Source organism: Marmota marmota, unplaced genomic scaffold (genome assembly GCF_001458135.2).
Source record: "Marmota marmota marmota unplaced genomic scaffold, marMar, whole genome shotgun sequence".
Classification (NCBI taxonomy): Eukaryota; Metazoa; Chordata; class Mammalia; order Rodentia; family Sciuridae; genus Marmota; species Marmota marmota.
Window position 1 is genome coordinate 55,162,716 of NW_025999842.1, and position 24,250 is coordinate 55,186,965.

Below are 24,250 nucleotides of genomic sequence, written 5' to 3' on the forward strand. Positions count from 1 at the left end.
AGGCAGCAACGTTAAGCCAGTCCCCCCATACCGCTGAAATGCTCACACACACAGCCCATAGATGGCTCGCTACACCTTGCCATTTTATTATGGGAACAAACTTTAAAGGCCAGAGGCATAATTCTTATTTTGGATCTTCCTTCACAAAATTTTTTATACTTTATTTTGTTTTCCCTAAATACTATGATTAACTACTGGTTACAAAGGAAAGGGCTGAGGAGATTTTCCTGAAGCAATCTCTCTTCTTTTCCTTGTTAGTCTTACTGAAAAGTAGTTTTGCAATAAACACATAAAACAGGGGGCTATTAAAAAATGTGTATCTATAAGAACTAGTTCAACTTCACCCTTGTTCTTGCTAACCAATCCTCAAAGCAGTCAGGAAATTCTGGGCTCAGCAAGTCCATTCCAGATCAATATGGGCTGAGAGGAAGAAAGTAATCAAAAGGCAGAACATCTGGGTCTCTTTTGGTCTTGTTAGAAAAAAAATTTTTTGAGCAGTCAGGAGAATCAGAGAGAGGAAAAAAAGAGTCAACATCTTACTCTCTCCCTTTTTTTTTCAAGAGTATTTCTGAGAGGACACATGGCAGAGAAACTGTGGAAACATGGTCTCATGGGAAGAATGGTTCTGAAGAAAAACACATTGGCCACTTGAAAATTGTCCCCCATCAGCTGGCTGACCAGTCAAAGGAATCTGGTTTTTGTTCTCTCATTAACACTGGTGTTTTAGTTAGTTTTATGTTTCTATAACAAAACACCTGAGACTTAATAATTTTATAAAGTATAGAGGTTTATTTGACTCTCTCTCTCAACATGTGTGTGTATGTCACTTTCTCCTCCCTATGTTTTCAAAGTAAAATGTTTCAGGAATTTTACTCAGAGACCCCAAACTCAACCAAGAATAAGTTAAAAGCATAATTTTTGTGAGGTTTTATCAAAACATAGAAATAACAAAAAGGAAAAAAAAACAATGAAAATTAAAAAAAAACACCACTAGAAAATTTGGGAAGAGAAATACATTTTTAATACACATATAAATTATGCAATTTGATTTGGAAAACACCAATGACTCTTGCATTTCTAGAAAGTAGATGCACATCTCTAAAAATAGTTACATTAAGTTAATAAAGAATAGGAATTTATTCTGCTTTCATATCTTATGAATTATTGTTATGATTAGTAAGACCACATTCTAACACAAAGATCTATAATAAGACATTCTTTGAATATTAAAATAATTCTCCCAAAGCCTATATTAAGCATTACATATTTCCAGCAAGTTATTATATTTGAAACTCTGCTTGATATATACACAATAGTGAGTAATATGTTACTATGAAAACCTTTTGGATGAAAATAATGAACTTTGGATGTTTTAGAATATTTGATGATTTTGGCACATCTGTCTATTTCTTTTGCTAAACATTCAGACTGAGATTTTTCTGTAACTATCTGATCTTACTCTGTTCTTGGAAGTTCAGTCTCTGTAAGCAGATGGAAAGGAAAGACCCTCCTGGATTGTTATGGTGAATATTTGGCTCTGAATTAAACGCATGTTTAATTTCTAGTAAAATGTTGAATTTGGCTGGATACCCCTGTGGTTTTAATATTCTAAGCCTTTAAAAGCACATGGGTTCTCAAATAGCAACATGCTTTTCTCCTGATTTTTCTATCCCTGACTAGCATTTCTGTTATTACCCTCACTGTCTACTTCAAACAATTTTTTATGCAGTTTACAATTCTTGTAACATATGGCTGCAGCTTACAAGCTCTTTGTGGGCTTTGGCAAACAGCCATATGTGATAGTGAAGAATGAGTTCCTGGATGAGTAGTAGAGAATCCTGTTTTTATCCATTTTTCCTCTTGAGTTTAACTCTGAAGGTAGGAATGGGTTAGACATCTTTCTTTCCTCCCTGAAGTCTCCCCCTTTCCTTCTCTTCCTTCTTCCTCCCTTCCTTTCTCTTTCTTACTTCATTGTTGCTGAAAACCCTTCAAAGCAGAAAATGCATTGGCTCTTAAGCCTCATCACTCATATTTATAAATCCTGTGTGGATTTTTGTCTTAGAAAAATAATAGTTTCATTTAGCATTGGTTGAGATGAAGGCTAGGCAGAATTTTCTGCTACAATAGAGGGAATTAGAAGGAAGGAACAGATGCTTTGAAAATATACAATGGGTCTGAGACAGCCAAGAAGGGAATATTCTGTCTTGAAACAGTAGTGGGGAAAAGGACCAGGGCACAGTCTCTCCTCAGTCTGAGATAACATCACCCCTCATTCCTAGCTCCTTTTCCTACTTCCAACCCTTTTCTTGCAGTTAGTCAGGAGAGGGTTGCCTCCCCACCTGGTGTGTGTGTTGCAGGAGGGTGAGGCAGCTGGCTGAGGATTCTAGGAGAAGCAGCTGGGAGAGATGAACCACCCACAGTTGTGATTCTTTCCCTTTGCTGTTGGGGTCTCTTGTGATCATCTTTGAGTCAATGCACTCTGCACAACCACTATTCTGTCATTTGATCAGTTGGTTGAACTTATGGATCTAACATAGGATTAGTTGTTTTTGACCAACAGTAATGATGACCTAAATATCTATGTTCTGAATCTACTGTAGTCCCAAGTGCAAATAAGAGAATTTTTTGATTAGCATCTACATAATTTGCATAGGGGGAAATCCTTAAGGGGTGAAATACATGTGTAACATATACATTTATATAAAATATATAGATGTGTATATATGAACACATATGTATATAGTCACACATTTATATATGAATTTATGTACACATAGTTTAAATGGAACCTGGACATCCACTAATTACTAAGGAATTTGCACTATACGTAGCAATAAATATAACCTCATATTGCCAATATTTAGATCTTGTAGTGGGAGTCTTTAAACACCAAATCTTCCTGTTCACTAAAAAAATTGAATTATGTAACATCTTAATAGGGAAACAATATAAATTTACTAATGGTATGTTTTGCTGCCATTTGGGAAAAATTAACACTCAGTATTAAATAGAAAAGCTCCACATCAGTAATAAATTGAGAACAAACAGCAAAGGCTGAATGTGTTCTGCATATTAAAATGTCTTGATCCTAACTGCTCCGTTTGCCATCTCTAACCCTTAATGCCTCTTTCAGAGACAGTGGGATATGGTGAAGATGTAAGGTCGGAAAGAAAGGGCCGAAGAGGCTCAGTCTACTGGTTCCAGGTTGGTGTCGGCCACCATGGGCAGCTGGAGTTGGGCCGGGGCCCCGGGGCCCAGCTCCTTTGAGGCTCCTGGCAGGGGCTGCTCGCTGGGTTCACACCCAGGCGGCCCTGCTGGAGCTTGCACCTTGGCTGGAGGTGGTGGAGCGGAACCCTCTGCTTCCACCCCGCAAGGGGAGGCCTCGGATGTGGCCTGTGAGGCCTGACCGGAAACTCCGACCTCTGATTTCCGGGGCAGCTCAGCAGCCTGAGGCTCCTCGGAGAGACTCTGAGCTCGGGGCTCTGCTCCCGCCTGGGTCAAGGGATTACTGACCTCAGAGGCAGGCTTTGCCTCCTCACCTCCTAGGGCCTCAGCCTGAGGGACTGGAGGAGGCCGCGGGTCAGTTGAACCCCCGAGAAGGAGCGGAGGGAGCGCTTCCAGCTCCCTGGGGGCGGAGCCACCGCTGCCCCGAGGCCCGCCCAGTGCTGGGGGCAATGCCTCCGACTGCTGGAGGCTGGACTCCGGACGCTTAATTACCTGGAAGGCTGCAGCCAGGTTTGCCACAGCGTTTTGAACACTGTTGGCCTCCTCTGCATCTATCTCTCTGTCCACAGAGACATTTGCCTCTGGCTCTTCGTTGGAACTATGCTGACTTTGGTCCTCCTGTTCAGACACTTTGGCTTCTCTGATTTTTTTATAGAGTTCGTTTCTCTCTTCTTGTAAAGCGCGACAGAGATTCTCCAGCCTCCCGATTTTCATCACGAAACACTCATATTCCTTAGCTCTCAGTGCTTTCTGTGATTTGAAAACACACACACAAGCACACAATACGACATGAAAAGCAAAATTTCCACAGGCTCTCCGGAAACAACAAACCCATTTGTCCTGGAATTAGTATCCACTAGGCCTTGGGGCCTGGCCATAGAGTGATGGCTGAACAGACACTGGTTCGGGGTCTTCACTATTTTTTGCATTATGAGCTAGACACTGGTAGAATTTTAACCACGATGGACTGTTTTTTTGGGAAAGAAAGATGGCAAGCCTTGTTTCTACTGAGGCTAGAGCCTCTCCGATCTTAAAATAGATGAATTTTCTGCTTTTGAGACTTAGAAAGTGTAAGCCAAAGCCTGTGGTGAAATGAATGAGATCAATTGGGATTTCGCCCTCAGGGGTGTCTTATCTATTCTATAGATAAACTGCTATAGTCTAATCCTGGCAACCATTCGATTTATGTTGATGAATAGTAAACATAAATCTTTGGAATTGGTTGCAATTTGTGATGAATTGTTAGAACAGTAATATAACCATAGAAACTCACCACACACTAATTCATGATGCTGACTGCTTAAACTATTCAGTTTTTCCTTTCTCTAGAAATGGTGGCATGTTTGTAGGAACATGTTCCTAATCAACTAACTCCTTACTCCTGGCTTTGAGCTACTCTGTTTCTTGAAGATGGTTTTTAAATTGTTAACATGGAGAAAGTTTCACCTGTAAGCTCTGCTTGTCAGGTCTGGGCCCATATATCTTTTACCTTTAAAGTTGAAAAACCTGCTCAGATCCTGGCATAATATCAGGATTTAAATGCCTGTTGTAGGAATTAAAAAAATACTTCTCCATATCTGTTTAAAATGGCACATTCAGGGTGCTTGAGCCCCACTGTCTTCTCAAATCAATTAATTCATCTATACTTGTTATGTGCAGGTACTGGGGAAATACAAAAGCAAATAAGACACATCCCACTTTAAGTTACTCATAGTCTAGCAGGCATGATGCTGTTCTGGGGAAATCTTTTGAATCAATAAATGTGTGACTTAAGGTATAAACTTTTTTTTTTTTTTTTTTTTGAGTCAGGACTGGCTCCTAAATGACCTTTGCCTTTATTATTTTTATTACAATTTTACATGTTACATCCCCCCAAAATTTAGCTCTTTATTAAAACATAATAATTTGTATTGTTATGCTATAATTATATTCTAAGATGAATATCTTCGAAGTTGGAGGTGATAAAGGCTAAGAGAAAAACCTGCTCACCTCTTCAATCATGTCCAATAGGGCTTTGTTACAGTTCTCAAATCGGGCTTTCCACGTGGCTGTGTCCTTTTCCAACTTTTTCATTTTCTTGGTTGTCTACAGAAATTAGAGTGTTTTAGTGTCAAATCCTGAAGAGTTAATGTATAAGGAAGCTAATAGTTCCATATGTTACATTAGGAGCAGCTCTTTTGATACCAGCTGCTGAAGCAAACAAATGTTTGATGTCAAGAATGAAGATTGTGGAAGAGTCATGATTTATTTCTGAGTGCTTTAGGTCAGTAGTGAGCACCAGAACCAATTCAGGAAAAAAGGAAACTACTTAGGGCACATTGTTTTGTTGTTGCTTTTTCTTTCATTTGAAATAAAAATATCTTTACTGAGATCCCTGAAATAGCTTGCAATTTAGATCACTTACTTTAATGACTAGAAGACTATCATAGTGAGAAAGTTGGCATTACTTTTAGCTATCAAAATATTGATAATAAATAGGCACATTTGAGAAGTTGCCACACAGAAAAACTCCTTTCCATTTTCTCCATAGTTATGTTGGTAGGATGAGGAAGGATTCACAAAATGTAATTGCATGTTATTCATTTTATCCTTGAAACAGTCTCATGAGGAAGGTTCTAATTTCAAACTTACTTTATAAATGGGGAAACTGAAACTCAAAGGAGTGGTGTAATATTCATGTGAGTTAACAGAAGGGTGGATCTGGAGATCTTCCTTTCCTTTCCAAAAGTGTCTGTTGGTCACCAAGCCATGGGATGGGTATGGTAGATACAGGAGTGAATAAAATGTAACCTGTCCTTTTTGAACCTGAGAGTATTCCCTGTTTCTTATTGTAGGATCTCTGGGGATAAAATGAAGTACAAGACTTGTAATCAGGCATGAATATCCTGGATTAATGATAAGTAAGACTCGCTGCTTGGGACCAAGATGCCCAAAGTTGGGTATTGGTGGTAGTCAGAGGGCCAGATTGTCGGTCTGGGCTCCAAGAGAAACTAGGTGAGCTTTGAAAGTTTTTTTTTTTTTTTAATTTTGATTTCATATTAACCAAGTTAGTAGTTTTTAAACTTTTAAGGTTATTAACCAATTTAAGAATTTTAAAAATATTTTAAAAAATTTTTTTCAGTTATACATGGACACAATATCTTTATTTTGTCTATTCATTTTGATGTGGTGCTGAGGATCGAACTCAGGGTCTCTCATGTGCGAGGCGAGGGCTCCACCCCAGCCACAACCCCAGCCCCACCAATTTAAGAATTTGATGAAATATATGGGACTATGGAGAAATGCAAATATATACATCAATGTGGGGTTTTTTTTGTTTGTTTGTTTATTTCCAGTGAATTCTCTGGCCAACCACTAAAGTCCATAAAACTCTTAGAACTCTTGATTTAATATTCAGTCCAATTTTAAAATATATAATTTTGAAGTAAAATAGTTTCTCCTGTTCTAATATTTATTAGAATCTTATAACTCTAGAATTTAAAAAATTTGATTTATAGATCAACCCTGAATTTGGAAATTTGTAACTTACAACAAGTATTAACCTTCTTAAGTTTGCTTACTTAACTGAAATTTATGATAATTATTTCATGAAAATATTTCTATATTTTTTGTGCATTATAATTTGACATAAAGTGGGATTCATTGTTACATATTCATAAATGCACATAATATAACAATATAATTTGGCCAATATCATTCCCACTATTTTCATATTTCCTCCTCTCCTCCTTCCCCCTGATCACTTTTCTCTACTGCTCTCCCTTCATTTTTCATGAGATCTCTCTCCCACTTCTCTTTCCCTTTTTCCTCTCTGACTTTCATATATGAAAGAAAACATTATGACTCTTGACTTTCTGAGCTGGACTTATTTTGCTTAACATAATGTTCTCAAGTTCCATCTATTTTCCTTCAGATGACATAATTTCATTCTTCTTTATGGGTGAATAAAACTCCATTGTGTGTATATGTATCACGTTTTTCTTTATCCATTCATCCATTAATAGACACCTATGCTGGTTCCATAGTTTGGCTCTTGTGAATTGTGCTACTCTAAACATGAGTACACATGTATTGCTGTAGTATGACAACTTTATTTCTTTAGGGTAAATACTGAGGAGTGATACAGTTGGGTTGTATGGTGGTTCCATCCCTAATCTTTTGGGGAATATCCATACTTGTGGTTGTACTAATTTATAGTCCCATCAACAGTATAAAAGAGTTCCTTCTCCACCATATTCTCTCCAGCATTTATTATTGTTTGTATTCTTGATAAATGCCATTCTAACTAGAGTAAGATGAAATCTCAGTGTAGTTTTGATTTGCATTTCTTTAATAGCTAATGATATCAAACATATTTTCATATATTTGTTGACCATTTAGATTTCTTATTTTGAGGAATATCTGTTTAGTATATTTGCCCATTTATTAATTGGGTCATTTGATTTTTTGGTGTTACATTTTTTTAGTTTTTTATATATTCTGGATATTCATTCTCTGTCAGAAGAGTAGCTAGCAAAGATTTTCTCCCATTTCTGTGGTTCTTTCTTCTCATTCTCATTTGTTTCATTTGCTGTGCAGAAGCCTTTTAATTTAATGCCATTCCATTAATTAACTCTTGGCACTGTTTCCTGAATTTTAGGGGTCCTCTTGAGAAACTCCTTGCCTGTATGTTGGAGTGTTGACCCTATGTTTTCTTATAGGAGTTGCAGTTTCAGATCTAACTCCTAGGTCTTAGATACATTTTGGGTTGACTTTTGTGCAGGGTGAGAGATAAATATCTAGAAAAAATAACCAGTTTTCCTAGAACTGTTTGTTTAAAAGGCTATCTTTTTTCCAATGTATGTTTCTGGCACCTTTGTCAAGGATCAGCTGACTATATGTGTGGTTTTGTCTCTGTCTTGTATTCTATTCATTGGTGTAATCAGTTTTTATTATCATGCAGATTTTGTTGCTATTGATCTGTAGTATAATTTGACATCAGATATTGTGATGCCTTTAACATTGCATTTTTGGCTTATAATTGTTTTGGCTATTTTGGGTCACTTATTTTTCCAAATTAATTTTAGGACTGTTTTTCTAGTTCTGTGAAGATTGTCATAGGTATTTTGATGGGGATCTCTTGCCTGAATTGCTCTGGCTAGAATTTCTAGTACTATATTGAATAGAAGTGATGAGAGTGGACATAGTTCTCTTGTTCTGTATTTTAAAGGAAATATTTTGTGTTTTCTCCCATTCACTATGACATTACTTTTGGATTTATTGTTTATAATCTTTATGATGTTGAGGTTGGTTCCTTCTATCCCTAGTTTCTTCAGGTTTTATCATAAATGAGTATTGAATTTTATCTGCATCTATTGATATGACTATGTGATTTTTATCCTTAGTTCTTTTTATGTGGTGAATTATATTTATTGATTTGTGTATGGTAAGCCATTGTTACAACCATGGGATAAAACCAACTTGGTCATTATGTATGTCCAATCTTCTTAATATGTTGTTGAATACTATGTGCTAATATTTTATTAAGGATTTTCATGAAAATATTTCTAAGAGGATATTTTCTACACTTAAAAAATGGTTAATACCAATACCTGGTCAGAAATACATTTCTGATACTGATTTTATATTGGGAAAATACTGACTTGACCAAGATTTAAACATTATATCCAATAATAATATTAGTAACTGTTATGGTTTAACTGTGAGGTATCCTCCAAAAGTTCATGTGTGAGACAATGCAAGAAAGTTTGAGGTACATTTATTGGATTATAAGTGTCTTAACCTAATCAGTGAATTAAGCACTTGTTAGGAATTAACTGGGTTGTAACTATGGGCAGCTATGGTGTAGTTAGAGGAGGTAGGTTATTAGGGGATTGCCTTTGTGTTGTATATTTTGTTCTTGGTGAGTGAAACACTCTCTCTGCTTCTTGGTTCCATGTCCGGAGTTTCTTTCTTCCAATATACTCTTCTGCCATGATACTCTGACTTACTTCAGACCCCAAAGAATGAAGTTGGCCATCTATGGATTGAGATCTCTAAATTGTGAGCACCAAATCAATGTTTCCTTCCCTAAAATTGTTCTTGTCATGTCTTTTGGTCATAGCAGTGGAAAAAGCTGACTAAAACCATACCTTATATTTGTAATAGACTCTCAAAAAGTTTAAACACTTTTTAAAATACATTAATGTATTTGAACATCACAATATCGTGATGTTGGTAATGAATATAACATCTCAATTTATAAGAAAAATGAAATTCAGGAAATTTAACAGACCTAGAATTTTAATTCAGGTTTCTGTCTTCTCATTCATGGCTCTTCCTCTATCATAGTACATATCTCTCCTTCTAAGAATATCAATAAATAGTATTTTCTGCTCTAACATTCTAATACACACACACACACAACATAGTGTTGGAGATTGTCTTTTTTGTTGTGTTGTTATGCTTTTGTTTTGTTTTAAGCTAATACTAAAGAAAAAGAAATATTGTTCCTCAGAATAAATGTATCTTAGCATTTTTGGACTCTTACAAAGATTAATTCCCCAGATATTACTACACAAACACACACAAAAAAGCCCAAACTTCATTCCTACTTATATAAACATTTCATTACTTCATGAAATGCACTGAAATATCTTAGCAGGAGAAAAATGAACCCAAAGAAGAATTGCCTGTCAAAATAGAAACTGTCAATATTTCATGGATGATAAATAATACTCACTTTATCCATTTCCTGCTTAAAAGTGGCGAACACTTCATTGCTTTTTGTAAGTGTGCTCTGGAACTCTTCAAACCTTCCAGAGTAGAGAGTAAGCTGTAAACAAGGAAAAGAGTGCATCTATTTCAGGGCTGCTTTTTAAATGTTTGCAGTATAAAAAAACATGTCGTTGTTCATTATTTGAGAAGAAAAATGACTTAAAGGAATTCTCAATTCAGCATTAGTCATATGTTCAGTTATTTACTACAAAATCAATCTAGGTCAGTGAGCATGACTGAAGAGTTTCTTTAAAGAAAAATGAAATAAAATATGTTGTCACTATTTCATGATATCGTAACTTTTACTACCAAACATATATTGAGCCCCAAACATATGCATGGATCATATGTACAGAAGTGTTTAACATGTAGATTCTGCTTTTGAGGCATATGTACTCCTAAAGGAAATTCATTCTTAAAGATAGCTTGACTAACTGTCGAGTCAGTAGGTGATCAGAGATTTGTGGCAGGTTATCTTGTAAGCCATGTGTTTGTGGAGATGGTGATCTTAAAGCAGGGAGAATGTAGACAAATGAAAATAAGAGAAAAAGGAAATATGGTGGGACATGAACAAGGACTACTGCCATTATGTAGGTTGTGGATAACTGTTAAGAAACTGCCATTTCTGGGCTGGGGATGTGGCTCAAGCAGTAGCGTGCTCCCCTGGCATGCAAGCGGCCCTGGGTTCGATCCTCAGCACCACGTACAAATAAAGATGTTGTATTTGCCAAAAAAAACCCAAAAAACTATAAAATAAATATTAAAAAAATTCTCTCTCTTTAAAAAAAAAGAAACTGCCATTTCTGTTTTAGACATCATAGTTTTGTATATTCAGATATATTTATTTATATTTACTTATGTAAATAAAATAATATTTTATTTACATAAGTAAATAAATAAATAAATATATACACACATATATACACACACATACTCACACACACATAAATAAATATATATTTTATACAAATGGCAGTTTCTTAACAGTTATCCACAACCTGCATAATGGCAGTAGTCCTTATGTATTTGCATATTTCTGAATATACAAAACTATGATGTCTAGCCAATAGCAGTTAAAAATGTCCCTTTCCATCCAAATAAGTTTATATGCCACTTTTCTACAATAGAAGTAATGCATCTTAAAGAAGGGATTTTTTTCCCCTTAATTTGCCCAAAAGCATCATGTAGCATTCCTGAGTGTGTGATCCACAGTAGGGATAGTGAGGAGAGCTATTATATCTTTACACCCTTAATTTCAAGACCTACATTTGGGATGGGAATGGGGCAGCACAGGGAAGAAGAGTGTAAATACTTGGTTGTTAGTGATAATAATGAAATACTAAAAATGTTGCTTTTGAAAACAATATTAAGATAGCATGCTTTGAGTGAAGAGAGATTTAGTATGGATGATTCAAGTTAGCAAAGCCTTTATTTTCAAATTTGGTACTCTTGAGTGTCCAGAACATCCCCAGTTTCTCAAATGGCACCAAGTGTCTTGGGCTGCACTTGATGGCCAGAATGGCAAGGTTGTTGACCAAAAGAAAGGCACCAGGTGACCAGCTGGTGGTATCTGTGAGATTTTCATTTAAAGTGGGGAAGAGCACACACATCCAAAGGCAGCAGACTGGAGAATTCTGTCTTGAAGGTGGTGTTGGGTGGAGTGTGTGTGTGTGTGTGAGTCAAACAACCCCGAGAGTCCAGAAAATTGCTTATCTAAGATGCGTTATTCACAAATAATTCTGAGTAATATAGGTTTCAGTGCAGTAAACAACAACAAAATGTTAATAAATCCTTTCCACAGGATACAAATTAAAAAAAAATAAGTCAAGCAACCATTATTCTGAAATCATCCATTAGCCCTATGAATCTATGACAGGACTAAAATTTGTTTATTTTGATTCCTTGGCTTATACATTATAGAAGACTGAGTGAAGAGCCATGAAATAAAAGGAATTTATGGCCAAGAAGATGCCTTGCATAAGATATTTACTCTTATAACATGCAGTATACTCTGACATATTCTCTTTAGTTGTGTTTCATTTTTTCAAAATACTGGCTGGTATCCACTGAATTGATTTGAAGGCCCAGAATGGTCAGACAGGTTCTTAGTTTGAAACACTATACCCTAGGGTAAACTCTTGTGGGTCTGGCTACCTACAATGCACTTTATCCCGTGGTATATAGTGAGAACAATGTATTCTAGTGGATCCTGGTTATCTTTTATTACAAAGTCTGTTCATTTGCATTATTGGACAATACCCTCCTATTAACGTATTTTTCTTACTTTCCTCTACTCTTTTTCCAGCATATTACTACATGGGAGTCTCTGAAACTATGGTTGAGAACTCTGAGCAGGTCTTGCTGTAATTGCAGGCTACAGACAGGCAAGGGCAGGAGTGAGCATATCATGGTCCAACTGCTACATACAACCTTGACACAATTGTCAAAAATAACACACCCAGAACATCACCCTTAACATTAGCTGACAGGTATTAAAGTTTTGGTTAGACTGTCTTCACTTAACTATAATCATGCTTTACTTTTTCCATGTGTACTTGTAAGACTTTTTTTCCATCCATAGTCTCAAAGTAAAGGTTCTAAGGGAAAACAAATCAACCAACCAACCATCCAGAATGTTCTTTTTGATGTGTTAATTGGGCAGATGCTCCTTCCTTATCTTGTGTTTTCTTAGTGTTGGCTTGTGACATGAAGATGGACATACCCAGAGTGCCAAGAAGAGTATCTTACTTATCACCACTTTCTGAGCTTCTCCTAGTTATGGTTTTTGTTTTGTTTTTTCTTAAAAATAATTTATGGTAAAAAAAAAATAACATGTAACATAAAATTTACCATCCTAACCATTTTTAAATGTATAGTTCAGTGGTGTTAAGTACGTTCTCATTGTTGTACAACCCGTCTCCAGAACTTCTTTTTTCAAAATAGAAATCTCATACTCATTGAATAACTCTTCATTTCCTCCTTCCAGTGACCAGTCTTTATAATACGGTACTTTTTTTTCCTATTTGACCTCTTTGTTACAGGTAGCAAAACCTTTGTGGATTATATATTTCTCAGGTGAAGAGCTTTAGCATTATCTTCTTATATACTAACTAAAAATTTGTACTTTCTATTTCCTTAATAGATACTTATCTGATACATTTTCCCTCTGACTATTATACTGACATGATGTATGTTTAGTTTGATTTATGGTGTTCCTGCTCTCACTCTGGGATTTCAGAAAAACATGGAAAGGACGTCCAGAGGTCATATGCAGTACTTTTCCTGCCAGAGAAAATAAAAACAAACTGCTCTACAGTTAGAAGTAACAATAATTGCCTCAATATTTCACTTTTAAATGGGCCAGGGGACTCACACATTCTTTTAACTGAGCACTGAATTGTAATTACAAACATTCTTATAGTGTAGGAAATAGAACTGTACCCAGGAATGGCCTTACCAAACCTGTGAGATCTTCTATGTGAGGAAGGCCTATTACAAGAGGAATTTCAGAGTGCCCTCTTTTTTTTTTTTCCTTTTTTTCTTTTTTCTGTTTCTTTTCTTTCTTTTTTTTTCCTCAATACATTTTGACAATTTTATTATCTTTCTTCTTTCCAATATAAANTTTTTTTTTTTTTTTTTTTTTTTTTTTTTTTTTTTTTTTTTTTTTTTGTAGTTGTAGATGGACAGAATGCTTTTATTTTATTTGTTTTATATTTAGGTGGTGCTGAGGATCGAACCCAGTGCCTCACACATGCTAGGCAAGCACTCTGTTGCTGAGCTACAACCCCAGCCCAGCCCTTTTCTTATTCTATATAGATAAGGGAATTTTAAAGATTATGATTATACATTTTTAACAATTTACTCACTAATCTTTCCCCCTCAGGTGATATTTTGTGTCTGTTCTGCCAGATATTGCCAACTTACTCTCTGCCTTTGTCTTTATTGATCTAATGAACACTTCATTTATAGTGACAATTGTATCCCATTGATCATCTCTGACAGTTTCTCTGTTGCTTTGGTTTGTGTAAGTGAAAGCCAGAAATCTCTTCCCTAAGTGAGAATCATGCTCCCCGCTGGCCAGCTGTTGTCTCATGACTGAAAAGTGACTTTAGTCTAGGAAAACAACATAATCCATCCTTGTTATTTCTCTTGCTCAGATGTTAGAAATGGGGATGAAGGCCTTGGCCTCTTGTACTCTCACACCTCTAAGGAGAGTATAAAACCAAAGGAAGTGCTTGAGTGCTATGCAGAATCATTTGTGGTAGAGTTTGTTTTTAAAGATTTATTTATTTTGAGGGGCTGAGCTGTGGCTCAGTGGCACAGCACTTGCCTAGCACATGTGAGGCACTGGGTTCAATCCTCAGTACCGCATACAAAAATAAGCAAATAAAATAAAGGTATGCTGTCCATATACAACTATAATTTTAAAAAAAGATTTATTTATTTTGAGATGGGATCTTTCTATATCCAACAGGCTGGCCACAAATGATCCTCTTGCCTCAGTCCAAGTGATTCTCCTGTCAGCTTCCTGAGTAGTTGAGACTACAGCTGTACAGTTGTACAACTGCACCCACCAAAAATTTTTAAAATGATAATGTTGATACTTCTTGATGACTTGTTTAAACATTATTATACACAGTGATTTAGGTGCCTTTATTTTCTTCTTGGTGTTTAGGTAATTATTGAAAGTTTGAATATGCTTTGGAGACAAAAGAGAAAGACAGAAGAGAGTCCTTGTAACAAACAAGGCTGCCTGCACTGTGGGAATCTGGGCATCATAGAAGGCAGGGTTAACTTTACCTAGGGCCATACTTCTTCATTTCTGGAAGTTCTTTACATTCATGAACTGGAGCTGAACAGGGTCTTGAGATCAGTTGAGTGGTTCTTTTTTTTTCTTTTTTTTTTTTTAACTGAAGACTCCTTATGTCTTATATATTTCCATATACATATACTCCTACCTCTGATAAAACATACTGGCTCATGTGCTAATCAAAAATTAGCATTTTATTAGCATTATTATCACTAGATTATGAGTTTGGTTAGGCAGAGATTTTCATCTGTCTTATTGATCACAAACTATGTTACCAACACCTAGAACCATGATCAGCATTTAGAGATGCTTAATAAATATTAGTTGAATTAATCATGCTTATTATGGACCAGTGACTGAACTGTTTTGTATACATAATTTGATAACAAGCTGCTTATATCTACTAAGTACTTATATCTGTATATCTACTAATTTGTTTTTCTGTTAAAAACTTAAATATATGAATTATTGCCATCCACAGTTACAGAGCAAGAGCTGATATGATGTCTAAACCAATTACATTTTAGTCTATAGCTGCTGTTTCATGTGCTATTATTTTGGAAATACTAAAAAGTAATGAGCTCTCAGAGGTCAGAGGACTTCAGTTACAGATCACATACTCATTATGGTATCTTTATGTTACATAGAAGAAAATTTAGATCCAGAGAGGTTTAGGTGAGTTGCATAGTGTCACGCAGCTTCTCTGTAGAAGAGCCAGGACTCTGACTGTGGTGCCTGGACTCAGTCCAGGACTGAGGGACAATGGCAAATCTAGAACCTCTGATGGATGCTTTTTCAAGTTTGTGGTTGTGTGGTTAGGAAACTTGGATTGCACCTATCTATTTTTACTGCACTCATTGAAAATCTAACTACTGGTGCCAGTTGAATGAATCATTCTCTAACCCAGAATCCAGAATTTAATCTACTCTTCTAAAGCTCCTTATATTCATTTAGCAGAGAAGAGTAGGGATTACATGTAGTAGGTGATGTGTACAATATATAGCTTCAAATATTGTTCACTGTTCCTCTTATACTCTGTGCTGTGAATGAGGCAGTGATAGAGAAGAAGTACTGATTCTATTCTCTGGGATTCCCCATCACTAGACATTAAGGTCATACTTCCTTCCTCCTGGTTAGAGACCTGCCACTGCTGCCATCTCTCTACACCATGTGATCTTATAGGTTCTGTCATTGCCTCAAGGATGATCTTAAGTTTGTAATACCGGGCCCTTGGATTCTATTAAAGTCAGAAACATGATGTTCCCAACTTGTATGTAATTAATATTTTAAACCATTCTTATGTATTTCAGAGAATAGATCATACTGGGTAAAACAATTCCTTATTGTCTTCTCTGTACATAGATATATATGTAGAAGACACTTTAGAAAGACTAGATATGAAAATATTATTGTATTTTTGTCTACGAAGTGGTAATAATTTGTTATTTTAAGTTTCTTTTTCTTTCACAGTGACAAAGTATTCATCAGACTTGTTTATTCATGCAATGAATAAGTTTTCTTTTTATAATGAATGAGCATTTTATAGTCAGCACATAAACATGTACGAATCTTAAATTAATACTGCTTAACATGTAAGGCTTCTGATTTTCTCACCCTCTGAATTTGTTCTGTGATCTCATAGTCCTTTTAGCATCGGGCATTTCTCCCAGCAGCAGAGCTGAAGCCCTTCTGTGCCTAATAGCAGGATGGTTCTGGAACCTGACAGGAAATATTTCCAGGAGGGGCAGAACCCCAAAGGTAACAGGGAAGATGGACAGGCCTGGCTTTCCTCCAGAGGCAGCTGTGATGGGAGGCTTTATTTTTGAGCCTGAAATAGGAATTCCAGTGGTCTAATCAAAACACGAATGGCACCATGAGGCAAATCCAAATGGCTCCTAACTTGCTTGTCACTGCTTGTCATTCACCACTGACAAAGCCATCCCTGATAGTACAGAAACTTGAGTGCCCACTCTATTTATCTCATTTTCCTTGTATTATAAATAACATCAAAAGATGAGAACATTTTAAGAATTAACAGTTATGAATGGTGCATCTGAAAAGTTCACATTTTCTTTTTACCTTTTTTTGGATAATAGGGAAGGAAAGAGAGAAGAAATGTGCACTTATGGGTGGGAACTTGGGCATCAGCTTCCTTTGAGTGAACATTTGACCATCATCCTTTGTCTGTGTAAATGTTTTATCTGGACATTATTGGTACAGAGAATTTCTTTTTCATAAACATAATCCTATACTTTTATTTTTACTAAAAACAATAAATGTGAAGAGGGTATTCATTTCCAACTCTTGTCCCTCAGTCTCCTGTATTTGTGAAGTGTTCTGCAGACTACCTTTGGTCCCAGTCTCTTGGGACCAGCAAGGAGAGGACACCCAATGCATGTACTTCACCTGAGCCTGTAGCACTGTCTCTTGTTCCTTCAGCACTTTGGCCTGAAGTTTCCACTCTGCTGCCTGGTTCAGTAACTGTGAGAATAAAGAATTTTAAAATTATCCTTTAACTGTAATTTGTATATAAAATTTAATTTCTGTCTTATTAACTCTTTCATGTTTTTGGAACTTTGTAAAAAATCTAAGAAAGCTAAAAGAACATGCTAGAGAGATTGTTTTTCAATTAAAAACTAGTGGTTTTAATAAAAAAAAGGGTGGGTCTAACTCAAACATGAATCACAAAAAAATTCAGCCTCCCCTCAAATTCTGGAAGCTTTTCTAACAATCCTTTCCAACCATTACTAATCTCTGCTTGAGAATCTCCAGAACCGCCCCACCTGGGCATTGTTGCCAGTAACTGTTCCTTTGTATAAACTGAGAGTAATTTTCCTGGACCCTGTATCCCACTACAGCATGCATGATCCAGTATGAAATATATACTTGGTCTTTGTCCCTGGAGAGCTTGTAACATGCATCCAAATGTCCTAGAGAACATGTGAAAGGGGTATTCTTTCTCAAAGAATATGAGTCTGTGGCTCTAATCTGTACTACAGCAAATACCCAACATGGTTTGGATATTGGTAGTCCATGGATTACATTTTAAGAAACAGAAGTTGGAGCTGTTGTTCTAAATCCTGCCTTCTGGGGGTTTACATGATCAGAAGCCTTATCACTCTTAAGAGAATATGGATTTCTGATTTGAATTATCCAATGACCACAAGGTTATGTTCTTCAAAATTTATCATTTTTGGTCATGTTTGATAATTGAAGTTATTTAAAAATTACCATTCTAACAAAATGAATTATCTTAAACTTCCTTCTTTCCCCCACAATGATACATGCTTTAATTCATACATTTGAAACATCTCTGACTATGATACACTGTTACAGAGACTTGGGCTTTTTGGGACAGCTGCAGGTTAATTTGAAACATATCTTTGTCACTTAGCAGCATGTGCCCTTAACAAGTTGCATATTCTCTTTGAGATTCAATTCTCTCATCTGTAGAATGATCTTACAGCTTTTGGGGAATACTTGGGGTTACTAAGATCAGTAAACACCACCATTCAGTTTTTCAACTTCAAATTATGGAGTTATCTTTGACTCTCCCCATTTCTCATTGTCATGATCTTCAGGTCAGCAGCATTGACTGTTTATTTTTCATTGAAACAACTTTTATCCATTTCCATTCTTCCTCTTGGCTGCTTCCTCCCTAATCTAAGTCATCATGTATCTCATTTAGATGCTTTCTTACTCCTCTCTAGTTCATTTTCTACCCAGGAGCCAAATTAATTATTTACAGATGCAAAGCAGACCATGTCACTTCCTTTGCTAAAACCACCATGTACTGGCCCATTATATATTTTCCAAGCTGTACAAAACTACACAATTTGACCCTTGTTTATCTCTGCAACTTCATTTCCAACCTTTCTTCCACTTATTCAACATTCTCTTGCTTCCCTGACCTTTTCCTATTTCTGGGGTATGCTAGGCTGGTTCCAGCAGTAGGGTCTTGTTAATGCTGCAGACACTGTTGCTGGAGATTATTCCACGTGGTGGCTTCTACCAGGCTGGGCTTGACTCAAGCATCTGGTGCCTCTTCCTGATAACCCAGTCTAAAGTAGGCCCCCTCTTTTCACCCCTCTCCTTTCCTCCTTATTTTCCTAATAGTACTTACTATTATCTGAAATTACCCTTCCTTGTTCATTTGCTTGTTTACTGCATGTCTTATCCCAGTCAGACTCTAATCTGCATGATGGGAGATGGCCCTTGTCTGTCTTGTTCACAGCTATATCTCAGCACCTAATATTATGCTCAGCAGATAATAGGCACTTGAAAAATATTTGCTGAGTATTTGTTGAGTGACTAGTTCATGTGAATAATAATGCAGTTATGGTGCCTCTTATTGGGCTAACCCATTTAATTCTCCATCGAAGCCCAGGCTCTTCATCAGTCTAGAGCTCTTTGACCATTATCAAAACAACTTTCCTAGAAAGTCTCAGACATCAAGGTAGACCAGATATGCACACCGACTAAAAGGATAAGTACATATTCCTTTTCTCGTTTATGTTGCTCCTCTGCTTCCTTCATCATTTCTTGTGCCTGCTCAAGTTTTGCATCCACCAGCTTCTGCTGCAGTTCTCTGTGTTTAAATATTTTGTCCAGATGCTGAGCAAAAATAAAGTACACAAAGAAAGCTTGGTTTATTATTGGTGCTTAAAAATGGAAAATAGAAAAAAATAATTCACATGAATACTTATTCTTTAGATTATACTGTTTTTAAAAAGGGGAATAAATCACTAGCATCACTTAGAACTTTATATGTTAAGTGGTGAAGGCCCCCAACATTTGGCACTATACAAAGGAAGCTGCAAAAGTAAAGGGGTCAGAGTTCAGCAGTGTTAATGACTGAAGTTCTCAATATTATTTTTCTGAATTTGGTAACTAATTGACATGATATTTATTATGCTAGGCGGCAAAGATAATGATCTGTACTACAAAGGCTACAGCATATTAGTTGGAATTTTGACTCTTTCTATGAATATAAAATCTTTAACCACACCATAATAGTGCAGTTTATCATGGCGAATTCTCCACATTCTTGCATTCTTGTCTCAAGGGTTGTAAAAATGTGGTGGGACACCAACATGTGGTCCTAGGTCTGGGACTGAGGCTCAGGCCTCCTGAATTCTGCTCTGTTGCTGGTGGTGTTATAGTTTGGACCTGAAGTGTCCCCCAAAAACCCATGTGTTAAAGTTATAGTGCCTAGCTTGGTGCTGTTGAGAAGTTGTAGAAAATTAAAGTGGGGTCTAATGGGAGGTCTTCCAGTCATTGGGGGCATCTTCTTGAAGGGGTAGTGAGACCTCATCCCTTCTGCTTTCTCTCTCTTTTGCTTCCTGGCAAACCATGAAGTGAGCGGCTTTGTTCCACTGTACACTCCTCACCATGATGATGTGCTACCTCTCCACAGGCCCAGAAGCAATGGGGTCATTTGATTATTGACTGGAACCTCTAAAACTATAAACTTTTCTCTTTATAAGATAATTATCTCAGGCATTTGTTATAGTAATAGAAAACTAACTAACACAGGTGGGGATGGCAAGGCCAAGGGTCACAGATGAATTGATATGTAGATGTTCACTGCTCTCCATACCTTTTGATTTCTGGACTTGCTAGATAAAGAGAAGCTTTCAATTCTATCTCAGTGAGATGAGAAATTCTGGCCTTGGATTTTACATAGACCCAATCCCAGGATTATATAGATTATACCAGACCATTCCTATCTGTGGTCTCTATGAAGAGTATGGATATTTCCCCTTCATTCTTTTCCTTCTTCTTCAGCCTGAACCTCTATTATGGAGCAGAATTAATCTTTGTGATAAGATAAAATGGTAGCATGGCATTTTGGCTTATTGAGGAATTTCCTGATTACCTAACTGCTGCAACCATATGCTACTGGCTGTATTTTTCCTTGAAAAAAATCTTAGCATGTGGTTAACAGAGAGCCATTTTGACTATGTTATGTTACATTTTAAGGCAGAGATATAAAATTTGGTTGGAGTGGGGAAAGGAATATTATCATACTCCTGAGAGGAAATCTGAGTCTTAAAAACATATTAAACATTAAAATATAATTTTGGGTTAACAAAAGATTCTTACTGCCTTTCTAATGTAAATTACTAAAAGTCAAAGTCTTGGCTTTTGTGACAAGAAGGAATTTAATCTGTTTTCCATACATAAAATATAGAAAATATATTATTTTCTAGTGCATAAGAAAGTTGAGATAATTAAATGACATGTTCAAAGTATAGTACTTAGTATACTTCCTGATATAAACTAAGCACCAAATGAATATTATAATTATTAAATTATTAATATTATTTTTGGCTTGTGTGATATGTAAACTGTAGACCCTCAATGTACATGACATGGTGATTCTTAAAAGAGAGTGTATATATATTTTTTCTCCCTTGAGAGGATTTTTAAAGGGTTGATAAATACTGTTTCGATGGATGACTGGGCCCAAGCTTACCACTTTCTATTTACTGCCTAAACTTTGTAGTAATTACAGTTTTGATGAAATCCTATATGACTTTCAGCCAAGTATTTTGTTGTATCATCTGTCTTTATTTTGGCTAGCAAAAGAAATTTAATTCTAACTATTAATCAATTGAGTTGACCATAACGTTCTTATTAACCAAGTTCCCCACCTTACATCCCAGATCAGAATATATATACACACATATATACAGTTCTTCTAAGCTGTTTAATGTAGTTCTTACCTCCTCTCTGAGCTCATACTGATCAATGATGCTTTTCAGTTTTTCTGCAAGCTCTGTGTTCTCCTGACAGAGCTTCATATTTCGCTCACTCTGCTGCTCTATCTGTGCCTGGATATCTGTCAGGGTAGTTTGAAAATGACTTGTGATCTCCTTCCTTTTCTCTTCTTCCTCACGTGCCCGCTGGAGGGTTTCCTCCTATGGAAAAAATAAAAATATTTTATTATGGTGATTTAAAGCCCTAAAGGTTTAAAGAACTCAGGACAAGGTCAGCAAAAGGAGACTAGTGTGCAGAGTAAGTGGGATATTTTTTTCTCAGTTCTCTACAGCTAAAGTTGCTTAGTCCTAAAATAAATGTATGAGCACAGGTTTCAGCTGTGAGTACACAGTCTTCAGAACAGGTGTTGTGAGGAACTTGAATTGAATTTGATCTTGGTGATGAATAGACTTGTTTTAAAGTTGATGGGTCTCTTGCCGAGTAAATGAACGGCAGGGATTTCTGACAAACACACAGCCACATGGTTTTGATTTCTTGGTTGTGGCCTGGAAAAAAGACCCCTTGGATTTACTGATTGATGGGACAGGTCATGGGTTACTTTAGTTTGGTACAGGAAGAAGAGCAGTAGATTTAACATTTGTCTATAAAAAACATGGCAAATTAACCACATATCTCATTACTCCAGTTTTATAAGTGATCACAATATGAACTTTTTCTTAAGAAGCCTTTCATCAGAATGCTTAAAAATAAATTAAGATGAATATAGGTCAGTAGAGGCCATTTAAAAATATAAAAGGAAATCTTTCCAAATATACTAGATATTTTATTTCTGGAAGATCAATCATTCCATGTGTCACATGGGGTAATTTAAATGCTCAATGTAAATTTTGAATCTGAAAGTAATATTAAGTTTAAAATCTCTTTAATTCTAAAATTAAACCTATAATTTCCCTTTACTCTTTGTTAACATTGAAGAATTCGAAATTAAATTTTATATTATTTCTGTTCTTTTGTCCTAAATCAGAACTTTCTGTTTATTTCTAACCACTAACAGTGTGCCCAAATTCTCTCTATATCTGTATTGAGAATTATTTGCTTTGTGATTGTTTCTCTCATTCTTTTAGAATAAAAGGGTTTGATCTTGCTACATCATACCAAAGATAGAGACACACTGCTGACAAATGATACAGACATTTTAGGATTCCATTCAATTCTGATTAATTGTTAATATGAAAGCTTGCTTCATTGTTGGCAAGTAAAATTACACGGCAGTTATCTACCAAGTTCAAATTATATAATAGGAATTTTAAAAAGAAATAATTATTTTAGCAGATGTAATTGCATGAATCTGTATTTTGATAGAATAATGTGGTCAAAATAAATACTGATCCTAAAAATATATGCAGTTCATTTCATCTTTCTTTTACAATATTAACACATTTCCTAACTCTAATATAGCCATCTGAATAATAATTTATCCACATCATAAACCTGTATCAAGCAAAAACTTCTCAGGGATATTGTAGAATATATTTGTACTTCCTAATCTGAAGAAATTAATCATCTGAGATTGACTTTCCTGAGTTTTATATACTAATGTTTACTATATGTATTTTACTGAAAATGATTATGACTGTCAGTTAAGAGCAGTTGAATATACATATAATAGTGATTGTCACCTCATTGCTCCTTATATATTTACAAGTCAATAAGCTTTGAATTATAGAACTAAAGACTATGATCAGAATTCATTTGCATTTATAAATATCCCAGCCATATTCATTCCACAAATGAATAAGTAAATGAAAGAACCATCCCAGGCTACCCCAGAATTCTTGAGTTTTTCCCAGAAGATGGCTACTGAAAGAAAGTGCATTAAACACATGTCAGATCATCATAGCACTCCACAAATGGCATCTTGCATTTTTGTATTATATTGTTCTTCAATGAGACAAAAGTAAATCTAGGAAATCTTTTAAAATTTGAGTTTTTCATTGATTAATAATTTTCAGTCATTTGAACAGTGACTGAGATAAAATTTTCTTTCTTTATTAAGCACATTTTTTGAAGTGAAAATCAATGGTACAAATAAGTTTGAGGGACAAAGCCTGAAACAAACTTTGTAGGCCTCATTGTGTATCTTAGAACTAGTGCCATGCCTGGTACATAATCCATAGATATGCCATAAATGTTTATTTAATGAATCAGTAAATGATTAATTTATGTACAGACATCTGAGTAGCTTTGACTAGTTGATTCCTATAGTTCTTTTCATATTAAAATTCTGCAAAATGCTGACAACAAGTGCTACTTATTTCTTTACCTAAATCATGTTCCTTAAAACATTCATCTCTTACTAAGAAGTTTTCAATATAGTTTGAGACTTAGATTTACTGCTTTAAACTTAGGTAGTATTTTATGGAAACAAGAGTTTTACTGGTCTTTTCAAAATTATTCTAAATTGTGAGATTTTATGTGTGTGTTTAATTCACTGAAGAAGGATTTTTTTTTTAGTGCGGGGATTGAACCCAGGTCCTCGCTCATGCTAGGCAAGCACTCTACTACTGAGCTACATTCCTATCCCTTTTTATTTTACTTTTTTTTGAGACAGGGTCTCAGTAAGTTGCTCAGGCTGGCCTCAAACTTGTGATCTTCCTGCCTTAGCCTCCCAAGTAACGGGGGTTATAGGCAGGCACAACCACATATGGCAGAGAAACAATTTTAATAAAAAATAGT

At 35.8% G+C, this 24,250-nt stretch overlaps 1 protein-coding gene across 1 annotated transcript in view; it reads right to left on the bottom strand.

The window, feature by feature from the left end:
* Nucleotides 1–998: 998 nt before the first annotated feature.
* Txlnb (taxilin beta) overlaps nt 999–24,250 on the bottom strand; it is a 43,822-nt gene continuing 20,570 nt past the window's right edge. The window contains exons 5-10 of the mRNA XM_015501791.2: nt 21,520–21,714; nt 19,286–19,405; nt 17,198–17,272; nt 9,947–10,039; nt 5,215–5,310; nt 999–3,975 (exon numbers count right to left, since the gene is read on the bottom strand). Coding sequence (XP_015357277.1) covers nt 3,187–3,975; nt 5,215–5,310; nt 9,947–10,039; nt 17,198–17,272; nt 19,286–19,405; nt 21,520–21,714 — 1,368 coding nt within the window. The 3' untranslated portion in view covers nt 999–3,186. The remainder of the gene's footprint in view (nt 3,976–5,214; nt 5,311–9,946; nt 10,040–17,197; nt 17,273–19,285; nt 19,406–21,519; nt 21,715–24,250) is intronic.